This window comes from Chiloscyllium plagiosum, chromosome 5 (genome assembly GCF_004010195.1).
Source record: "Chiloscyllium plagiosum isolate BGI_BamShark_2017 chromosome 5, ASM401019v2, whole genome shotgun sequence".
Classification (NCBI taxonomy): domain Eukaryota; kingdom Metazoa; phylum Chordata; class Chondrichthyes; order Orectolobiformes; family Hemiscylliidae; genus Chiloscyllium; species Chiloscyllium plagiosum.
In genome coordinates this window covers 12555969-12575412 of record NC_057714.1, presented here as the reverse complement: position 1 = coordinate 12575412, position 19444 = coordinate 12555969, and the positions used below count along the sequence as shown (strand labels likewise).

The 19444-nt window shown below is 42.3% G+C and overlaps 1 protein-coding gene across 1 annotated transcript in view; it reads left to right on the top strand.

Moving 5' to 3' along the window:
- srd5a1 (steroid-5-alpha-reductase, alpha polypeptide 1 (3-oxo-5 alpha-steroid delta 4-dehydrogenase alpha 1)) overlaps positions 1 to 8681 on the top strand; it is a 31550-nt gene extending 22869 nt beyond the window's left edge. The window contains exons 3-5 of the mRNA XM_043689629.1: positions 356 to 457; positions 548 to 698; positions 7394 to 8681. Of these exons, the coding sequence (XP_043545564.1) occupies positions 356 to 457; positions 548 to 698; positions 7394 to 7460 (320 nt within the window). The 3' untranslated portion in view covers positions 7461 to 8681. The remainder of the gene's footprint in view (positions 1 to 355; positions 458 to 547; positions 699 to 7393) is intronic.
- The last annotated feature ends 10763 nt before the right edge of the window (positions 8682 to 19444 follow it).

Genomic DNA, 19444 nt, shown 5'->3' with positions numbered 1-19444 from the left:
CCACCCTCCCCTAGCTTATCTCTCCACGCTTCAGGCTCTCTGCCTTTATTCCTGATGAAGGGCTTTTGCCCGAAACGTCGATTTTGCTGAAGCTCCTCGATGCTGCCTGAACTGCTGTGCTCTTCCAGCACCATTGATCCAGACTCAGGGTATCCCACCCAGACCCATTCCCCTATACGTACCCCTGACTAATGCATCTAACCTATGCATCCCTGAACACTATGGGCAATTTAGCATGGCCAATCCACCACCTTTTTGGATTGTGGGAAGAAACCAGAGCGCCTGGAAGAAACCTTATTTAAACAGTTGAGAGAACTGAGGAAGCACTTATTAACTGCAACCTCTTTATTTTTAGGCTTTGCACTCTGGTTATTTGGACTATTGGTGAACCTACATTCTGACCATATACTCCGAAAACTACGAAAACCTAATGAAACAGGATATAAGATCCCACATGGTGAGTGATTTTTATAGAACAAGATCTGTTCAACCTGTAAGAAAGTTTAATTATTTTTTTGTGATCAAAAATTTCTCTGGTGTTTTAAAGGGGGAATGTTTGAATATGTGTCTGGCGCTAACTTCCTTGGAGAAATAATAGAATGGACTGGGTTTGCCATAGCTTGCTGGTCATTGCCTAGTGCAGCATTTGCTGTATTTGGATTTTTCATTCTTTCAGCTCGGGCGACACAACATCACCGGTAAGGTTCAAGATAAATTCAGTATCCAGTCTGTTGTTTAATTCACATTTACTTCCAACATGGTAGAGGGATGCAGTAGTAGGTGGATCTACAAAGGGGAAGACGCAACTTTGGTTCTCCCTAGCCTTTTTTGAGTTCTTGAACACAGCGGCTAATGACTTGGATGAGAAAAGTGAATGTACTCTCACCAAGTTTGTGGATGATCCAGAAATAAGTGGGAAGAACAAGTAGTAAGGATGATACTAAGAGTGCTCAGAATGATATAGTCAGGTTAAGTGAGTGGAAAAAAGATTGGCAGATGGAATATAGTATTGAAAAATGTGAAGTTGTGCAATTTGGCAGAATTAGTGGAACTGAATATTAAATTGTGAAAGACTGCAGAACAGCAATTTGGAATAAATCACAAAAAGCTATCATACAAGTTCACTGGGTAATGGTGAAGGCAAATGGAATGTTGGCCTTTATGTCAAAGAGGATGGAATATAAAAGTAGGGAGATTTGGCTAAAACTAGACAAGGCTCTAATCCAGACCACAGCTGGAATACTATGAACAGGTTTGGTCCCCCTAATCTAAAGAAAGTTACACTGGCATTGGACATAGTCCAGAGAAGGTTCACTAGACCGATACTGGGTACAAAGGGATATCTTATGAGGAGAACTTGTGTAGGTTGGGCCTGGGATCTTTGGAATTTAAAAGAATCTAAAGATTTTTAGGGGACTTGACAAGGTGGATGTGGAGAGATTCTCTCTCCCCTTGCAGGAGAATCTAGGACCAGAGGGCACAATCTCAGAATAATGGATTATGTGTTTAAGACATATGGAAGAAATTCTCCTGTGGGGGGTGCATCAGTTTACTACTGAGGGCAGTTGAGCCTGTGTTATGTACACCCAAAGATAAACAGACTTTTTTTTATGGGGAAGAGACAGACAGACAGGCAGGCAGGAAGCAAACTTTTTCATTGAATGGCAGAACAGACTTAATAGGGCTGAATGGCCTACTTCTACCCGAGTCTTGTGGTCTTTTTAGAAGCCTAGTTTGCAGATGAGCTGGAGACCAGGAGTATGTTTGCAATTTCCATGTGTATGTTCGGAACTTTAGTTAAGCTACATTTGGTTTCAGTACCTCATATTAGAATGGACACCTGAAGCTGCTGAAAGCATCCATACCTCACTGTGATGTCAAGGATGAGAAACTGTTATGAGGTTATACCAAAGGTTCTGAGATTACTTCAACTGCAGCAGAAGGACCGACAAAGGGATTTAAAATTATGAAATTTTTAACTTCACAATTATTTCCTTGGGATTGAAATTATTCTAAGAGATTGAAGGAAAGCTTTTTTTTTAAAAGGATTAAAAAAAGCTCTCAATCGAGCATGGAAGTATTGTGACAGAGCTCATATTAAAGGAACTGTTAGATCAATATTTGAAGAATATCCCAATGATTGTCTCATTGTCCTTCTGAATTTTCTAAAGTTATGCAAGTTGATGTTAACCCTTAATTGCCCATTTATAATGTTTTGGTCAAATCAATGTGCCAGTGTAGGTTTTAGCATTGAAGTGTAACTATATTTCTATAGTAGTCATGATTTGGAGATGCCGGTGTTGGACTGGGGTGTACAAAGTTAAAAATCACACAACACCAGGTTATAGTCCAACAGGTTTAATTGGAAGCATACTAGCTTTCGGAGCGACGCTCACAATCACCTGATGAAGGAGCGTCGCTCTGAAAGCTAGTGTGCTTCCAATTAAACCTGTTGGACTATAACCTGGTGTTGTGTGATTTTTAACATTGTTATTTCAGTGTTGCTGGGACTGAACCTGGAACTGCCTAACAGCACTATGGGTATTCCTTTACACCACCAACTACAGTGGTTCAAAAAAGCACCTTGTTATTACCTTCTCCAGGGAAAATAAGGATGGTAATAATTGCTGGCCGAGGCAGTAATGTCCTCATTCCCTTTCAATGAATAAAATGTGGTGGAAGGTGTTGTTGACAGTGATATAAAGGGAAACTTGGATGAGAGGAACCTGCTCACTGGTGCCCAGTTTGATTTCTGCCAGGATGACTCTGTTCCTGACCCCTTTACATTTTGGTCCAATAATAGACACACCAGTACTAAGGGACAGTCAGGACCAATATATTTCAGAATGTTTTCAAGTTTGGAAGGTTTAAGTTTTAAGGATTGGCTGAGACTTCTTTCCCTGGAGCTTAGGGGGTTGAGGGGTGATCTTACAATGGTTTATAAAATCTGAGAGGCATAGATAAGGTAAGTAGCCATGGTCTTTTCTCCAGAATAGGGAAGTCCAGAACTAGAGGGCATAGGTTTAGGGTGAGAGGGGAAAGATATAAGAGACCTAAGGGGCAACTTTTTCACGCAGAGGGTAGTGTGTGTATGGAATGAGCTGCCAGAGGAAGTGGTGGATGCTGGCACAATCACAACATTTTAGAAGGCATCTGGATGGGTATATGAATAGGAAAGGTTTGGAGGGATATCGGCCAAATGCTGGCAAATGGACTAGATTACGTTAGAATATCTGGTCAGCATTGACTAAATGGACTGAAAGTTCTGTTTCCGTGCTGTACATCTGACTCTATAATTGACATGGGTGATTTTAATAATTCCCTTAAATGCCTCATTTATCAGTTTGTACTGTATCCTACAATAAGCCAAATTACTGGGGACCTATGAATGACTCCCACCAGTAACCCTCGCTATTTCTTATTTTCATCCAAACTGGTTTCACATCTGTTACACTTATATCACCACACTGATACTATGCTTTATTAACAAAGCTACTTCCCCTCCATTTCTTTGTCATCTATTCTTTCGGACCATCAAAACTTCTGAATATTGAGTTCCCAGATTGGATCACAGTCCTGCAACAACATCTCTGTCATAGTTCTCAAGTTCATTTATTTCTATTCTGTTACTCTGTTCTAAACTATTTATGGCATCAATACATCCATTTTGTTACAAATGCTGAGTACATTCTGATAAAGAGCCCTAAACGTTGCCTTTTTGCCATTATTATTTACTATGGTTCTAATTTTTGCTGCATAATTTTTTATTCCTATCTGTCACACTTTTTGATTTTCATTCCCCTCTTTGCTACCTGTTTGCTCTGGTATCTTATTTCTTTTTGATTTTTGAAAACTTTTCTCTTCATTTGAACTCTTTCCCCCTCACTAACTTAGGTCCAGCCTACAATCCTAGCATACGGCTCAACAGGAGTCTGGTCCCAGCATGTTTAAAATGAAGTCCGTACCAACAAAATAGCTTTCCATTTTGCCAATACTACTGCTTACTCCCTGTAAATTGGAACCCATTTCTCTCTCACCAACTTTGAATTCCAATCTGAGCAATGTGCAAATTAGCATATGGTTAAATATGATTAGAGGAGTAAATGCATGGCCCAGAGATTATTACCATAGTGATTCTGCTTTTCAATTTAACCCCTAGCTGCTTGTAATTCTTTAGCAGAACCTCTTTCATAGTCTTTAATTATATCATTAGTATCTACTTGACCATGACAACTGGACCCCTCCCTCCCACTTTGAGTTCTTCAGCCCACCAGAGATGTCCTGAACAAAAATACAACTTACTGGAAAAGCTCAGTAGATCTGACCATATCTGTGGAGAGAAATTCATTAACGTTTCATATCGAGTGAGCCTTCCTCAGGATTTCTGCTCCAGTCCAGCAACTTCTGTTTTTGTCTCTGATTTACAGCATCCGCAGTTCTTTCAGTTTTTATAGAGAAGTCTTTGAAGCTTGGCATTAGGGAGGTAACCCAGCCTTTGAGATCTGTCTTTGGTGGAGTCTGTACCCTTGTGCATACTGGGAGGGAGAACCCCTCGCATAGTCGCACGTTAATGTCCCTGACCACAGACCAAACTTGATGTAATTAATCAAAGGTTTGACAGTGCCTCTTAAAGCAGTGTCCGGGTATCTCAGTTCTGAAAAGGTTTCACTGGATCTGAAATGTTGACTCTGCTTTCTCTCCACAGATATTGCCAGACCTGCTGAGATTTTTAGGTTTTCAGCATCTGCATTCCATTAAAAAAAAATTTTTTTTTGGTTCAGGTCCCCTCTTCCTCCCTGATGTGCTGCAATGAAGCTCAGACTCCACTCGTCAGCTCTGAGATGAAGTTCCTCAAACAGTGACACTTGATGCAGATTGGGCACTGTGCACTTTCATCCATCAGCACTCACCTACTTCAGCTACATAGCATCACCAGTCTAGCTATCTTGTTTAGTTCAATTCATTAATTTGGATCTTCAATATTTTAAGTGAATTTCTTAATTGCACTCCTCAGCCACAAGATAAGGAAAGTGATGGCCTTGTGGTATTATCACGAGACTATTAATCTTGAGATTCAGTTAACATTCTGGGGACCTGGGTTCAAACCTGTTTTGGCAGATAGTGGAATTGGAAATCAATAATAATCTGGAAGTAAGGGTCTAATGAAGACAATGAAACCATGGTCAATTGTTAGGGAAAACCTATCTGGTCCATCTGTCCTTTCTTCTTTAAGGAGGCAAACTGCTGTCTTTCCTGATCTGGCCTACATGTGATTCTGGACCCACGGTAATGTGGTTGACTCTTAACTGCCCTCTGGGATTAGGGATCCCGGCAATAAATTCTGTCCTAGTTGGTGATGCTCACATTCCCATGAATGAATAATAACAAAAACCTCCCGCTTAACCACTTGGCCAACCAGAGTGAAAATCTAAGGTTGGGAAGGGAAGTAGAAAAGCAAAAGATGATGAAAAGTGGTATCTAATGTAAAAGGTCTTTGGTAAGCAAATAAATAGTAAAAGGAGTGAGAGCAAGTGGGGACCAAAAGAGATTTACGAATTGAGGCAGTGGTAGAGATGTCTTACTAATGAGTACTTTACATCTGTTTTTACTAAAGAAGGTGCAACCAAGGATATGTTAGGAGGAATGTTAGATGCTGAAGGGTTTGAAATTGATAAGGAGTAGGTGTTGTATAAGGCTTTCTATATTTGAAGTCAATAAGGCTCTGGGACCGCTTGAGATGAATCTAAGGATATAAAGGGAGAGGTTGGAAATTGCAGACACACTCACTAATTTCTTAAAGAATTGTTTGACTAATTTAACTGTCCTTAATTGAAGAGGTAAACAGAGGGTTGGTGATGGTGCTGATGAAGTGCACGTGGACTTGCTCAAGGCACTTGCTACAGGGCTGCACAACAGACTTGTAACCAACGTTGTAGCTCATAGAATAAAAGGAACAGTAGCAAAATGGACTATAAATCAGTTACAGGAGACTGAGAATAGTGACTAATGGATGTTTCTTGTGTTTATAGGTTTTATGGAAGCAATCTCCAAGGCTTTCTGATATATTAATGACCTAAACCTTGGTGTACAAGGAAACAATTTCAAAAGTTACACATAATATGAAACCTGGAAACATTGTGAACTGGGAGTTAGTATGGAGTTTCAAAGGGGACCAAGTTGAAGTGGGTGTACAGGTACCAGGTGCATGTTTAATGCAGAGAAATATGCAGTGATTCATGTTTAATGCAGAGAAATATGAAGTGACAATATAAAATAAAGTCTATAATTCTGGATGAGATCCAGGAGCAAAGGTATCTGGTGTATATTGCATACGTTAGTAAATATGGCAGGACTAGTGAGGAGTGGCTAATAAAGCATACAGTGCTGTAGACTTTAGGGACAGAATGCAAAGCTAAGGAATTATGCTGAACTTGTACTTGAAATCAATTTGGTATTGTATCAAGTTCCAGATGACTTAAAAAGGGTGATGTATTAGAGAATGGTTATACTGGTGAAACATTTCTATTGTGAAAATGGGTTGGAGAGCATAGGACTGTCGACTGTTCAGAATAAAAAGCTAAGAGGAAATCTGGCAAGGATGTTTAAATTCACAAGGGGACTGGACAGAGGAGAAAGGGAGAAACCACTCGTAAAATACTCGAGGAAGTGGAGGAACAGGTTTCAATGCCACTGCTGTTGCAGACATGTTGGGCTGAGTGGACTCCATCATTGTTATAATAATTCTGACAATGTGATCCCATCTCAGAGAAGCAGCTGCTTGACTGACACCCCATCCTTCAATTTAATCATTTGACTATCTCCACCATCAATGCACCAATGGCAACAGAGCTACCTGTGCACAAGATGCATTGCAGCAATGCACCCAGGCTCCTTTTGACAACACCTTCCAAATTCTCGACCTCTACCACCTAGAAGGACAAAAGCAGTTGATGCATGGGAACACTACAATTTGCAAGTGTCTTCTGCCCCTACTCCTAAAACCCCAGCACCCATCACCCTTGTAACTCTATTGCCATTCCTTCACAATTACAGGATCAAAATCTAGTTGTAACTGCCTCCTCGGCAGCACAAGGTATACCTTCAGCAACAGGAGTACAAAAAAACAGTTACAGATGAGCAATAAATACTGCTCCAAACAACAACACATGTCCCAAGAAATAATTTTTTTTAAAACTATGACCTATTGGTAATACCAATCTTTATCTGACTTTAAACTAATTTAATAAACTTTAATCAAACACAGACTTTACTGTTTCAGAAATGGAGAAAATAATAGTCAATATTATTAGATTGCAGAAATGAAATTCAATAAGTTAATGTTTTGAAATTTGTATTTATTCATTCAAAATGTATTTTATTTTTCTCATTACAGATGGTATCTGGAAAAATTTGAAGATTATCCTAAGTCCAGAAAGGCCTTAATACCTTTTGTGTATTGAAAAAGCAAATATTTAGAAATGATTAGATTCTTCACTGGAAACTTCATTGACCAGTGAGACATTGGTATACACACATCTGAGATCAGAATTAAGTGCCATTAAAATCTACAACTTGTCAACTTCAGTATAAGAGCCCATTTAACTACAGGAACAATATTAAACACTTCTGCAGAACTCCTCTGACCTGTTTCGTCAACTTTTACAAGCGTGGAATCTCACTGCTTTAGGGTTAAATAATTTCAAGAGCCATTTAAATCAAAAAAAGTCTGTAGTCTTTCTGTTCAATCTTATTTCTTTAATGCAACCCCTCCCCTCCCCTCCCCCCCGCCACCTCTCAACATTATTTCACTTTTCACCTGTTTTGACATTGTCTGAGTTTCTCTTTGGCATTCCATGATTCAAAGTCTCTACTCATTAAAACTCTTTGCATCTGATTGTGGAATTAACAGTTGCTTGCTGCCTTTATACAGATCAAGATCTTCTGCTAAGTGAGCTGTTTTCATTTACAGTAAACCCTCAATGCAAAATCCCATCCAATGTCTGACTAGATGTAATTAACCAATTTATTTTTTCACTGCTGAGGACAAAATCTGGTCAGACTTTAAATTCTTGATCGTATAAGTCATTTGATTTTGCTGATTTCCAATATAATTGGCACAGTGCCAAGTTATATCATCACCCATTGTCAACAGTGGGATGTAGCTGGACCATGCTAGACAAAAGTGGAACCCAGAGATCAACTTTGTGTGCACTAAATATCATCAGAACAAGAATGTTGTCTGGAAATTTGTTACAATCTGTGACTTTATTTGGCTTGACACTGAAAAGTTTTCAATGTGTTTCTACTCTATCCTTTTCAGACATGTTAGTCAAGATATTTTTGTTTTAGTGCCAGTAGTAAAACATGAAGGTGTAAATTGAGAATTATGGCCAACTGAAGTTAAGACATCTCTGTAAACTAATGTCACTAAATTTCTCAGTGTACAGCTGAATAGATGGTCTTTGCGATTTGACAAATTTTGCAGTAGATGCGGGACTTGATTTTATTATGTTATTAATTACCTACAAATCAGACAGCAACTTCATGTGACCATATCTACAAAACACCAATTGGTCAATTTATCCACTCGAGCCAATTCCAAAAATCTGAGTTCATGGCTGATCTGAGATCTAATTCTACATATCCATGCTGACCAGATATCCTAAACCAGCCTAGTCCCATTTGTCAGCATTTGCCCCATACCCCTCTTAAACCCTTCCTACTCATATTTAAAAGGCATCTGGATGGGTATGTTGCAATTATACCAGCCTCCACCATTCCTCTCGCTCACAACTTCCACCCTGCCCTCAAATTCACTTGGTTCATCTCTGACACCTCTGTCCCCTTTCTTGACCTCTCCATTTCCGTCTCCAGATGGATGTTTACTACAAACCTACAGACTCCCCTAACTACCTGGACTACATCTCCTCCCACCCAGTATCCTGCAAGAACTCCATCCCATTCTCCTAATTCCTCTGCAACATCTGCTCAGACATGGAGACATTCCCCTTGCGAACATTCCAGATGTCCACCTATTTCTAACAACGTGCTTTTCCTCCCTTTGTCATCCAAACAGGCCTTAGCTGCACCACCTCCATTCCCCATTCCATTGCTCTCTATGTCCCTCCCTACACTCAATAAAGGCAGTTCCTCTTGTCCTCTCCTACTACCCCACCAGTTTCCTCATCCTTAAACACTTCCAACTCCAACTAGACCGCACCACCAAGAACATCTTCCCCTCCCCACCCCTCTCTGCCTTTCACAAGGACCGTTCCCTTTGACAGTCCTTGTTTGTGCCACTCTCACCCATTGAACCCCCCCAGGTACCTTCTGCAACTGAAAAAGATGCAAAACCTGTTGCTATGCCACCCCCCTCACTTCTAAACAGTCCTTCCGGATGAGGCAAAGGTTAGAAGAGAGGCAGGTGAACCTAGTTTAAGCATCAGATGCTTCTAATGTGGTCGTCTCTACATTGGAGAGACCAAACATTAAACTTGGGGAACGGTTCACCAAGCATCTCAACTAGGCCTGTAGGGGCCGATCAGACCTCCAGTCACCACCTATTTCAATTCCCCTTCCCACTCCCTTTCTGACATGACCATCCTTAGCCTCCTCCATTGCCACAACGAATCAAACCACAAGTTGAAGGAAAACACCTCTTCTGCCTGGGCAGGTTACAGCCTGGAAGACTCAACATTTTGAGTTCTCCAATTTCAAAACCTCCCTTACCATCCCCTGATTCCCTTCCCAGCCTCTCTCCCCCCTCCTTCCACCCTGCCCCTGCCTCCCCCTTTATCTGCAGCTTCCCCCACACCAACCCCCCAGCCCTGAAGAAGGGTTACACCTGAAATATCAACTTTCCACCTATTGATACTGCCTGGCTTGCTGTGTTCTTCCAGCCTCCTGCCTGTCCATTTTGGATTCCAGCATCTGCAGTATTTTATTTTATCTCATTCTATGCATGTGCCACCCTCTGGGGGTGTGGGAGAGAAAGTTGCCTTTAGCTCCCTTTTTAAAATCTTTTCCCACTCACCTTTGACCTATGTTGGCACAGTGGCTCTGGTTAGCACTGCTGCCTAATGGTGCCAGGGACCCGGGTTCGATACTTGCCTCAGCTACTATCTATGTGGAGGTTTCACATTCTCCCCGTGTCTGCGTGAGTTTCCTCTGGATGCTCCGGTTTCCCCTCTCAGTCCAAAGATGTGCAGGTCAGGTGAGTTGGCCATGCTAAATTACCCCATAGTGTTAGATGCATTAGTCAAGGATAAATATGGGGTAAGGAAAGGGTCTGGGAGAGTCAGTGTGGACTTGTTGGACCAAAAGGCCTGTTTCTACAGTAGGATTCTAATCTAATCCTGTCCCTGAGTTTTGGACCCCCACACCCCAGGGAGAATATCTTTTCTGTTTATTTTATCCATGCCAATCATGATAGGGGTACATGCAGTCTAAAAATCTGGAATTTGCTGTCCAAAATGTCCTGCTACTCCATAGCTTGTGTAAAAACTTGAGTTAACCATGTTACTTGACATTTTAAATGAATTTCCAGAACTAGAGGGCATAGGTTTAGGGTGAGAGGGGAAAGATATAAAAGAGACCTAAGGGGCAACTTTTTCATGCAGACGGTGGTACTTGTATGGAATAAGCTGCCAGAGGATGTGGTGGAGGCTGGTACAACTGCAACATTTTAAGAGGCATTTGGATGAATATGAATATGTATATGAATAGGAAGAGTTTGGAGGGATATGGGACGGGTGCTGGCAAGTGGGACTAGATTAGGTTGGGATATCTGGTTAGCATGGACGAGTTGGACCGAAGGGTCTGTTTCCATGCTGTACATCTCTGACTCTAATTGAACTTGAGAAGTTATTTTATTGCCCATAATTTTGTGCTGACCTCCTCAGAAAAGATAAGGGTGTTTTTCTTCCATTCTGGTGTAAATTTCCTTCAACAATGTGGCTATTTACCACCAACAACTTCTCTCACACTGTAAAATAAATTTTACAAACACGGATCTCATTCTTCAGATTATAGTTTTTATATTTAAAATTTTTTTTATTTCTTTCGATCTGGTTTCCTATCTCTGGCATAATTAAATTTTTTTTTTGCTTCCTCTTTTTATCTCATTTTCTGTAACAGATCTGAAAAGGAGTTTGTTCTTCTGCCACAAATTTCCTGGCTCAGACTCTGCACTGCCCGTTAATGTTTCTTCAGTCTGATTGGGTAAAAGGATGTACGGTTGCTCTGTGTTAAATGGTGTGAACGACTGGGCATTTGCCTGATAAAGACCTGCAGGGCAAATGTCCAATGAGCAGCTTCATTTCCCATTTAAAACAAAATAAAGTCTAATTTATTGCAGAGAACCAATGGCTGCTACCACTGGATTGGAAATACTGGTAAACAACAATGTTACTTTAAGTACCTTAGCAATTTACAATTGTTAGCACTACTGCCTCATAGCAACAGAGTACCGGGTTTGATTCCAACCTGGGATGACTATCTGTATGGAGTTTGCACATTCTCCCCGTGTCTGCGTGGGTTTCCTCTGGGTGCTCCAGTTTCCTCCCACAGTCCAAAGATGTGCGGGTCAGGTGAATTGGCCATGCTAAATTGCCCATAGTGTTAGGTGCATTAGTCAGAGAGAAATGGATCTGGGTGGATTACTCTTCAGGGGGTCGGTTGGGCCGAAGGGCCTGTTTCCACACTGTAGGTAATCTGATCTAATTTAATTAATTGCCATGAATTAAGCCTGCATCTCACCTGAGAGCTGAAAGCTCAGCTTAAATGGAACCTGAGGCTTCATTTACATGCTTATAAAAACTTGCCAGTAGCTGTGGTGTGATCTGAAGCAGTTTGCCCATTTCTAGATTGTTTCCCTTCCTGGTTTCATATTGGGTAATATCTATAAATGGATTTTGTCAAAACTGTATATAATGGCACCAGGAGCCACCATGTCTCATCGACTATGGCTTTGTGTTCATCGTCTAACTGCAGTTCAGATCATTTTGGGCATCTTTATCTAAGTTGTTGGTAATAAATATGGAGGTTGACAATGATAAGAAAACATTGTCCTTTTTATTTGCTACTCGACAGAACTCTAGCTATTCCAAATAGCAATTGTGATCCTTTATCTGCATCATACTCAGCATTATTACCATATAGCCTGTCCAGTAACAATTCACCAACTATTCTATGCCACCTGTTTTTATCATTTAACATTAAGATACTGGCCATCTGAAATATAAATAGAAATGCTCGCAGAGAAACATTTGTCTCTCCATAGATGCTGCTGTACCTGATTTCTAGCAGTTCTTTCTTTTACTTTTTGTCGTGCTGCTGTACTTGTTGTTTATTTCCAGCACTTCCTGTTTATTTATTTATTTTCTCACTTTAATGGAAATTAGGTTATCATGGTAGCAATTGTGTGGCTAAATCATGCTGGACTCACCACAACACTAACTCTGGGAAAAATGAAGTGTTTTATCTTTCTCACCAAATTCACACACTTGATACTTTCAGGTCACACATGACCATTTTCCAATTACAAACTAGAACCACTAGATGGCAATAATCCTTAGCCAGTTTTACATGTTGATACGTTACACGTTACGTCCCAGAAAACAATTTGTTATCAGTTCTAATTTATCATCTTGCACTTTAAGCCAATAGGGTACTGTAAAGAAATTCATGGAAATTACCTTGCTGCAAAATAATATCCAAACAAGGTGATTAGTGTAAAATTTTGCTTCTCTTGCCGCAATAAAAAGATATTAATGTTTGTCAAAAGTAGATTACATTAAAATGTACTAGTTGTTTTCAATTTCCTTTTTCACCATTAGACCTGACTCTTCTAACCACTTCTGTTTTGTGTACCAATGTCTGCCTTCTGTCAACCTGAAGTCATTCAAAACTGTTGCTCATGTCCTACTGGTACTGAGTCCTATTTCCCTATCATCCCTGTGCTCACCAACCTATCCTAGTCCTGGTCAAAAAAGCATCTTGCATTTTTTTTTAACAAAATGCACATCCTTGTCTTCAGCTGTCTCGATAACCTTGCTCTCACTATTTCTACCTTCAGGCAAGTGCACAAATCTCTGTGATGTCTGTGTTTGATTCTGGCATCTTGAAAACCACCACCGCTCCCACCCCCAACGTAATCACACCACAGTTGGTGGCTGTGTCTTCAGCTGCTCAGGCCTGAGGTTCTGCTATTCCTCCTATAAGTCTCCAGTACTTCTCTTTAAAACATTCCTTAAAAAATCTACACTTTTGACTAAGCCTTTAGTCACCTGCCTGGATATCTCCTCATGTGGCTCAGTGTCAAATTTTGTTTCAAAAGCCCTATTAAATGTGTTTGGGTGATTTAACCCATTTAAAGGGCCCACATAAATACAAGTGATGCTGTTGTAAGCAATGTTGGCACAGTGGTATTCCTTCCAGTAAATGATCTGAAAGCAAAATCCTTGTTACCTGAAACTGAATACTCCACTTTTAACCTGGACTCCGATGGATACACAGAGGATTGCACGATTCTTGTTCATAAGGAAAAAAGGTGCACTTAATGTCATGGGGATAGAGTTTGTGGTGGTAACCGAAGTCTTTCCAACATTAAGCTGAAGGAGAATCTCATCCAGATTTGGATGTCCAACAAATAGTGTGACATTTCGGAAGCAGTGAATGAGTGAAGACAAGTGGATGTGAAGTGAAGCTGGTTATCAACAAAGTGCATGTCGACTGAGATATTAGGGATAAAATTTGAACGTGTAGTACTGGTTTTGGTCTTGGCGAGTATCATTTCATCTTCAGTGAGGGTCTGCAGTGTCCGATATGCACAGCTGCATATGCACACTGCTGGAGCAGAGTTAACTTACAGAACGTGTGGGCAATTATTTAACCTCTGCTGTCTTCAAGTTTCAACCAAAGTTATTGCAGCCAGTGTTATTGAGCTGCAGTATGCATGTGATGCTTGTGTACGTGCAGTCTCAGAGGATCTACTCCAGACCACCACCAGCACCGCGCCATACAGCCATCTACGGACTCTTTCAATCTTTGGAAGGGTGTCATCGCCATCTGCGAGGGACTGCCAGTGAATAATGGCATGCACATAGCCGGGTCGTGATTGGCTAGGCGCAATTTTAGTGAGGCTGTTTGTGAGGAATATCTGCCAGATGTATGTGGAATAGGCAAATCGTAAGGTCACTCAGCGGGTACTGTTATATGATGCCAGTGGTGCAATCTTGTAACCCAATCTGATAGCTAACACCCTACCCCACCCACTTTACCTTGCATAGCTGAATACATGGTCAGTGCAGGAACTGCTGTGTAAAGTGATGATCTGCTACTTGTAAATCAGAAAGAGGTTGCTGGAAAAGCTCAGCAAATTGGTCAGCATCTGCGAAGAGAAATCGGTGTTAATGTTTCAGGTCCGGGCGACCCTTCCTCATAATAGGTTCTGTTGAAGGGTCACTGGACCTGAAACATTTACTGATTTCTCTGCACAGATGCTGCCAGACCTGCTGAGCTTTTCCAGCAACCTCTGATTTTGTTGTGATCTGCTACTTTGAGGTCAATTGCTGATAGATTTTTATTGGCACTTAATTTGATGGTTCAATTATTTGTGGTTTGCCAGATTACTCAAGTCCACAAGGTGTGATGTGGTATGTGTTGAAACACAGGGACGAGAGAAGGCCATTCGTCCCATTGAAATTGTCCTGTCATTCTTGATCACTGTGCATCATCTGCTCAATGCCATTTTCCCACAATATCTCCCTATCCATATTAATCATCTGATTCTATATCTTGGTTTTCGATTGATTCTCTTTCTTATTTATGCTGATATCATTTCTTCTTAAGAGTGCGTCCCACCCATCTTTTTTTTTTGTCTACCACTCTCTCTAAATGTAGAAGTTCCTTAAATATTCAGTTCCCAACCGAGTCTCCTTAATACCAACTAAATCATATCCATTTACCTCAATTTGTACATTTGAATCCCTAATCTTTTTGCCATTATTATGAGCATTTAAGATAGACTAAAGTAAAGTTTTAATTCAGTGACCATATTTGAAGCTTCACCTGTCTCCTATCTTTAAATGTGTTGTGGGGAGTCCGACTTGGGGTTCAACGACAGAGTTTATTGTACAAGGAAATACCGGAGCTCTGGGGAGAGAGGGACACCAACAGCACAGTGGTCAGCTGCGAGTCTTCTATCCACCCAGAGCACATGTCAAGATACTTTTATACATTTTGTGATATAATAGGTCAGTGATGAGGTTATTATCTCTGTAACATGGTTTGTTTATTGTAAACATTGCAGAACTATTGATAGTTTTGGTGCAGTCATTGTCAGTTCCAGAGCAGCCTTTATTAATTTCAGCGCAGTCATTGTCAGTTTCAGCGCAGATATTGTCAACTTCAGCGTCTGCGCAGACATCTATTACCGTAGTAATGGGCGCTAATCACTCTTCCTGAGAAGGACAATTACTGCAGCCCTGGCTATTAGCAGTTTGTATTGAGTTCGTATCGAACAGTTAGCATTACTATCAAAGGTGTTGGCTGGACCCAGACACTTTGGCGTGCAGTATATGCAACTCATGTGCATTCTCTCCCCCACCCGCCTTAAACTGATCAACTAAGTTGTGAGTGCATTGTGCTGGCATTCTGATGGCCCCAGGCAGTGTCTGTACTTGCTCTGCTGTCTGTCTCCATATTGTGGTCTGGCGGACATCTTGTGTGTCAAATGGTTAACTTGTGGCTCAGCAGCCATCTTGTGTGTCCATGTGCCTCGTGTCATCCCTGCCCCATGCCAACTCCCATTTCACTCATTCCCCCTCTTTCCCCCCATTTGTAGCCAAGGAGGAAACTTCAGAGATCTCTCACAGACCACCCAATTCACATGTTGAGGTAGGTCATCTCCAGGACCACCTCCTCCGAAGGTGTACATGGAGTGCCAATTTCATCAGGGGCTCTCCGTGGTGACACCCTCTGCCAGTACAGTTCTCATCAGTAGCGCCTTCCAGTAGAGCTTTAAACACCTGAGGCCCACACAGAATACCAGCATGAGTGCAATGCGGAGAACTATCCCGTGTGCCAAATAGGGTCGCCAAGATTTACCTATCAACTAATTTAGCCAGCTATCTGTAATTGTGGCTCCCTGTCGCATATTATCTAGCTGGTCTTGGATATTCTTGATGGCTTCTGTAATGTTATAAAAGTCATCAATAACATGTATGATACAATTGTCACCAATAATTGTACAAACTCCATCTTGCTGTGTTAACTGATAATCCACCGCATAATGTGTCTGCTGTGTGTAGAGTCTGAGGTCAGCCAACTCTGTATTAATTGCTTCCAGAGCTTTTGAGGTATTTATTGCCTAAGATAATGAGGCCACATGCAAGATAATTTAGGTTTTTAGCACTGACGATCCCTGCTGCGCCCCCGCAAAGATAGACATCCCAAGAATCCATATCCCAAAGATGACCCCAAAGTGGTGGGAATCGGCCAGTCAGCACAGAACTCCTGGCTGATGGAGCGGGTCACTATCCTTCTCCGTACATGTCCCCCATTGGGGCATGGTACAGTAAGGGGTGCAATTGTCCCTACCATGAACAGGTTTAGGAGGTCTGGGGTGTCTGTCGCATAAGTCCCCGTAAATAGAAAAACAAATCCCTTCCCTGCTTGGTAACAAACATTGTCCTGTCCTTCCTTCCATCAGTCTGTCCACCCATGTCAGCCCAATCCTCCTGGGAGCTCCCCCACAACTGGTAAGTTCGAACGTGTATATCCATGCGGCAGAGCTGATATGGGTGTCATTGCACTAACCACATATGAATTGTCTGCCCGCGGTCACATTCAAGCATGCCTGCTCGCTGCTGGTAAACTGTCCCCTGGCGACTGAACAGTGCTGATAAGTGCACTGTGTCTGGATGCATGAGTCAGTTTTGGGGACGAGGGCATAAATGCATCCCCATCCATGCCCTGTGAAACAGAGTGGGTAATTACCGGGTTTTAAATGGGTCTTCCCCTCCCTAGGCTGGAGGGGCCTGGCCCCATGGGCCGGTAGTCCTGATCAGCTGCACACATCTGCCCTGGAGTCCCCATTTGTATGTTTCTACCTGCCCCTGACATGGGACTCCCGAGGTGTCTACTGTATACAGATTGTGAGGGGTCCACACTGGGGTGGCCACAAATAGGGATTCTACTGATCACACCAGTGGGTAGCAGGCAGTTCAGTTCCCATGCAAATTTAAGCGGGTTTTATAGAAGAGGTTATCTTCAAATCCTGTCATGCCCCGACAGTGGCGTCACTTAAACACAGTGAAGTATATATGGGTATATAAATATTGCAGTTAACGTAACGTTATCAGTCAAAGTCTTTGTTTTCGTCAGGAGGTGCAGTCATACTTCTGAGTGGTTTGTTCTGTTGTGTTTTCAGTACCCCTCCCAGGATGACCGCCCTGTTTACACCTAGGTAATGGACAATGACATTTAGTTTGGTCGTTGGAGTCTTTAACCAGTTTGAGTTGGGTCCAGTTGAACTGGAGCGGTACCCCCCCGCCTCAGGATTACCTCCTCTGCTAATATTCTGGCTGCAGTGGTCGCAGTGCAGCTTTTGGTCAGGAATGCTTCTGCCCACCGGGTGAATTGGTCTGTGATGACCAGGGGAAGGTAGTAGTGGCTCTATGAAATCTATCTGAAGGTGTTCCTAGGGTTCCCTTGGTCTGGGCTGGTGTCCCCTCCTAACTTTTATGAGTCTCCCTGGGTTATGTTGTGCACGAACCATGCATCTGTGGCAGTACTTGGCCACGTCTCTTCCCATTCCCTTCAACCACCACTCTCTCCCTAAGCTTGCTATCATAGCCTCTCTACCTGGTAAAAACAATGACTGCAGATGCTGGAAACCAGATTCTGGATTAGAGTGGTGCTGGAAAAGCACAGCAGTTCAGGCAGCATCCGGGGAGGAGGGCCTCTATTCCTGGCATCTCTACCTGTATGGGAGAGCCCGTGGTGCAGTTTGTGCAATGTCTTCTGTGTACACACTGGTGCTACCACCTTGTCTGCTCACCTCCAGACACCATCCTCCCATTTGAATGCCCCCTGCAGTTCCCATTTCTCTCTCTCTCCCTGCTGAATTTGGATAGCGTCTTTTGCTAATTCAATAGTGGCTATTGCAGCCTCGTCAATGGCTTCTTGCTCTAGGGCTTTCTGAGCAGCTTGGTCTGCTGCCTGGTTTCCTTTGAATTTAAGCCAACCTGGACTCTCTTTTGCTGGGCTTTTAGTTTTATTACTGCAGCCTCTTTAGGCTGTTCACTGGCACGCAACAGTGCCTGAATTCTTAATTGGTGTCTGATTGGGGATCCCCTTGTGGTGGTGACCCTCTTCTACCCCATGCCACCATGTCCTTACAGACTACACAGAAGGCATATTGACTGTCCGTATATATATATGTGTGTGTTTATCCCTAACTATTACTATGGACCGACTTGGAGGTAAAAGAACTCCCTCCCACTTTGCGCTTCTCATATTGGAGATGGCCCTCAGTTTCCCTGTGGTTAGCATCACTACTTGGCTTTGTTTAGTGTGGAGGATGACATTCCCTGTCATTACTATGCGCTCGCTAACTCTAACAGCCCAAGCAGCACAGTCTAAGGCTGCTATGCACCTGGCCAACCTGGTGATTACTGGCCCATCTGTAGTTGAGTAGGGCAGCACGGTGGCTCAGTGGTTAGGGACCCAAGTTCGATTCCAGCCTTGGGCAACTGTGTGCGGAGTTTGCATATTCTCCCTGTATAGAACATAGAACATTACAGCGCAGTACAGGCCCTTCGGCTCTCGATGTTGCGCTGCCCTGTCATACTAATCTGAAGCCCATCCCACCTACACTATTCCATGTACATCCATTTGCCTGTCCAATGACGACTTAAATGCACTTAAACTTGGTGAATCTACTACCGTTGCAGGCAAAGCATTTCGTACCCTTACTACTCTCTAAGAAACTACCTCTGACATCTGTCTTATACCTATCTCCCTTCACTTTAAAGTTGTGTCCCTGCGTGTTTGCCGTCCCCATACTTGGAAAAAGGCTCTCCCTGTCCACCCTATCTAACCCTCTAATTATCTTGTATGTCTCTATTAAGTCACCTCTCAACCTTCTTCTCTCTAACGAGAACAGCCTCAAGGCCCTCTGCCTTTCCTTGTAAGACATTCCTTCCATACCAGGCAACATCCTAGTAAATCTCCTCTGCACCCTTTCCAAAGCTTTCACATCCTTCTTATAATGCGGTGACCAGAACCGTGCACAATACTCCAAGTGTGGCCGCAGCAGAGCTTTGTACAGCTGCAGCATAACCTCATGGTTCCGGAACTCAATCCTTCTATTAATAAAGGCCAAAACACTGTATGCCTTCTTAACAACCCTGTCAATCTGGGTGGCAACTTTCAGGGATCT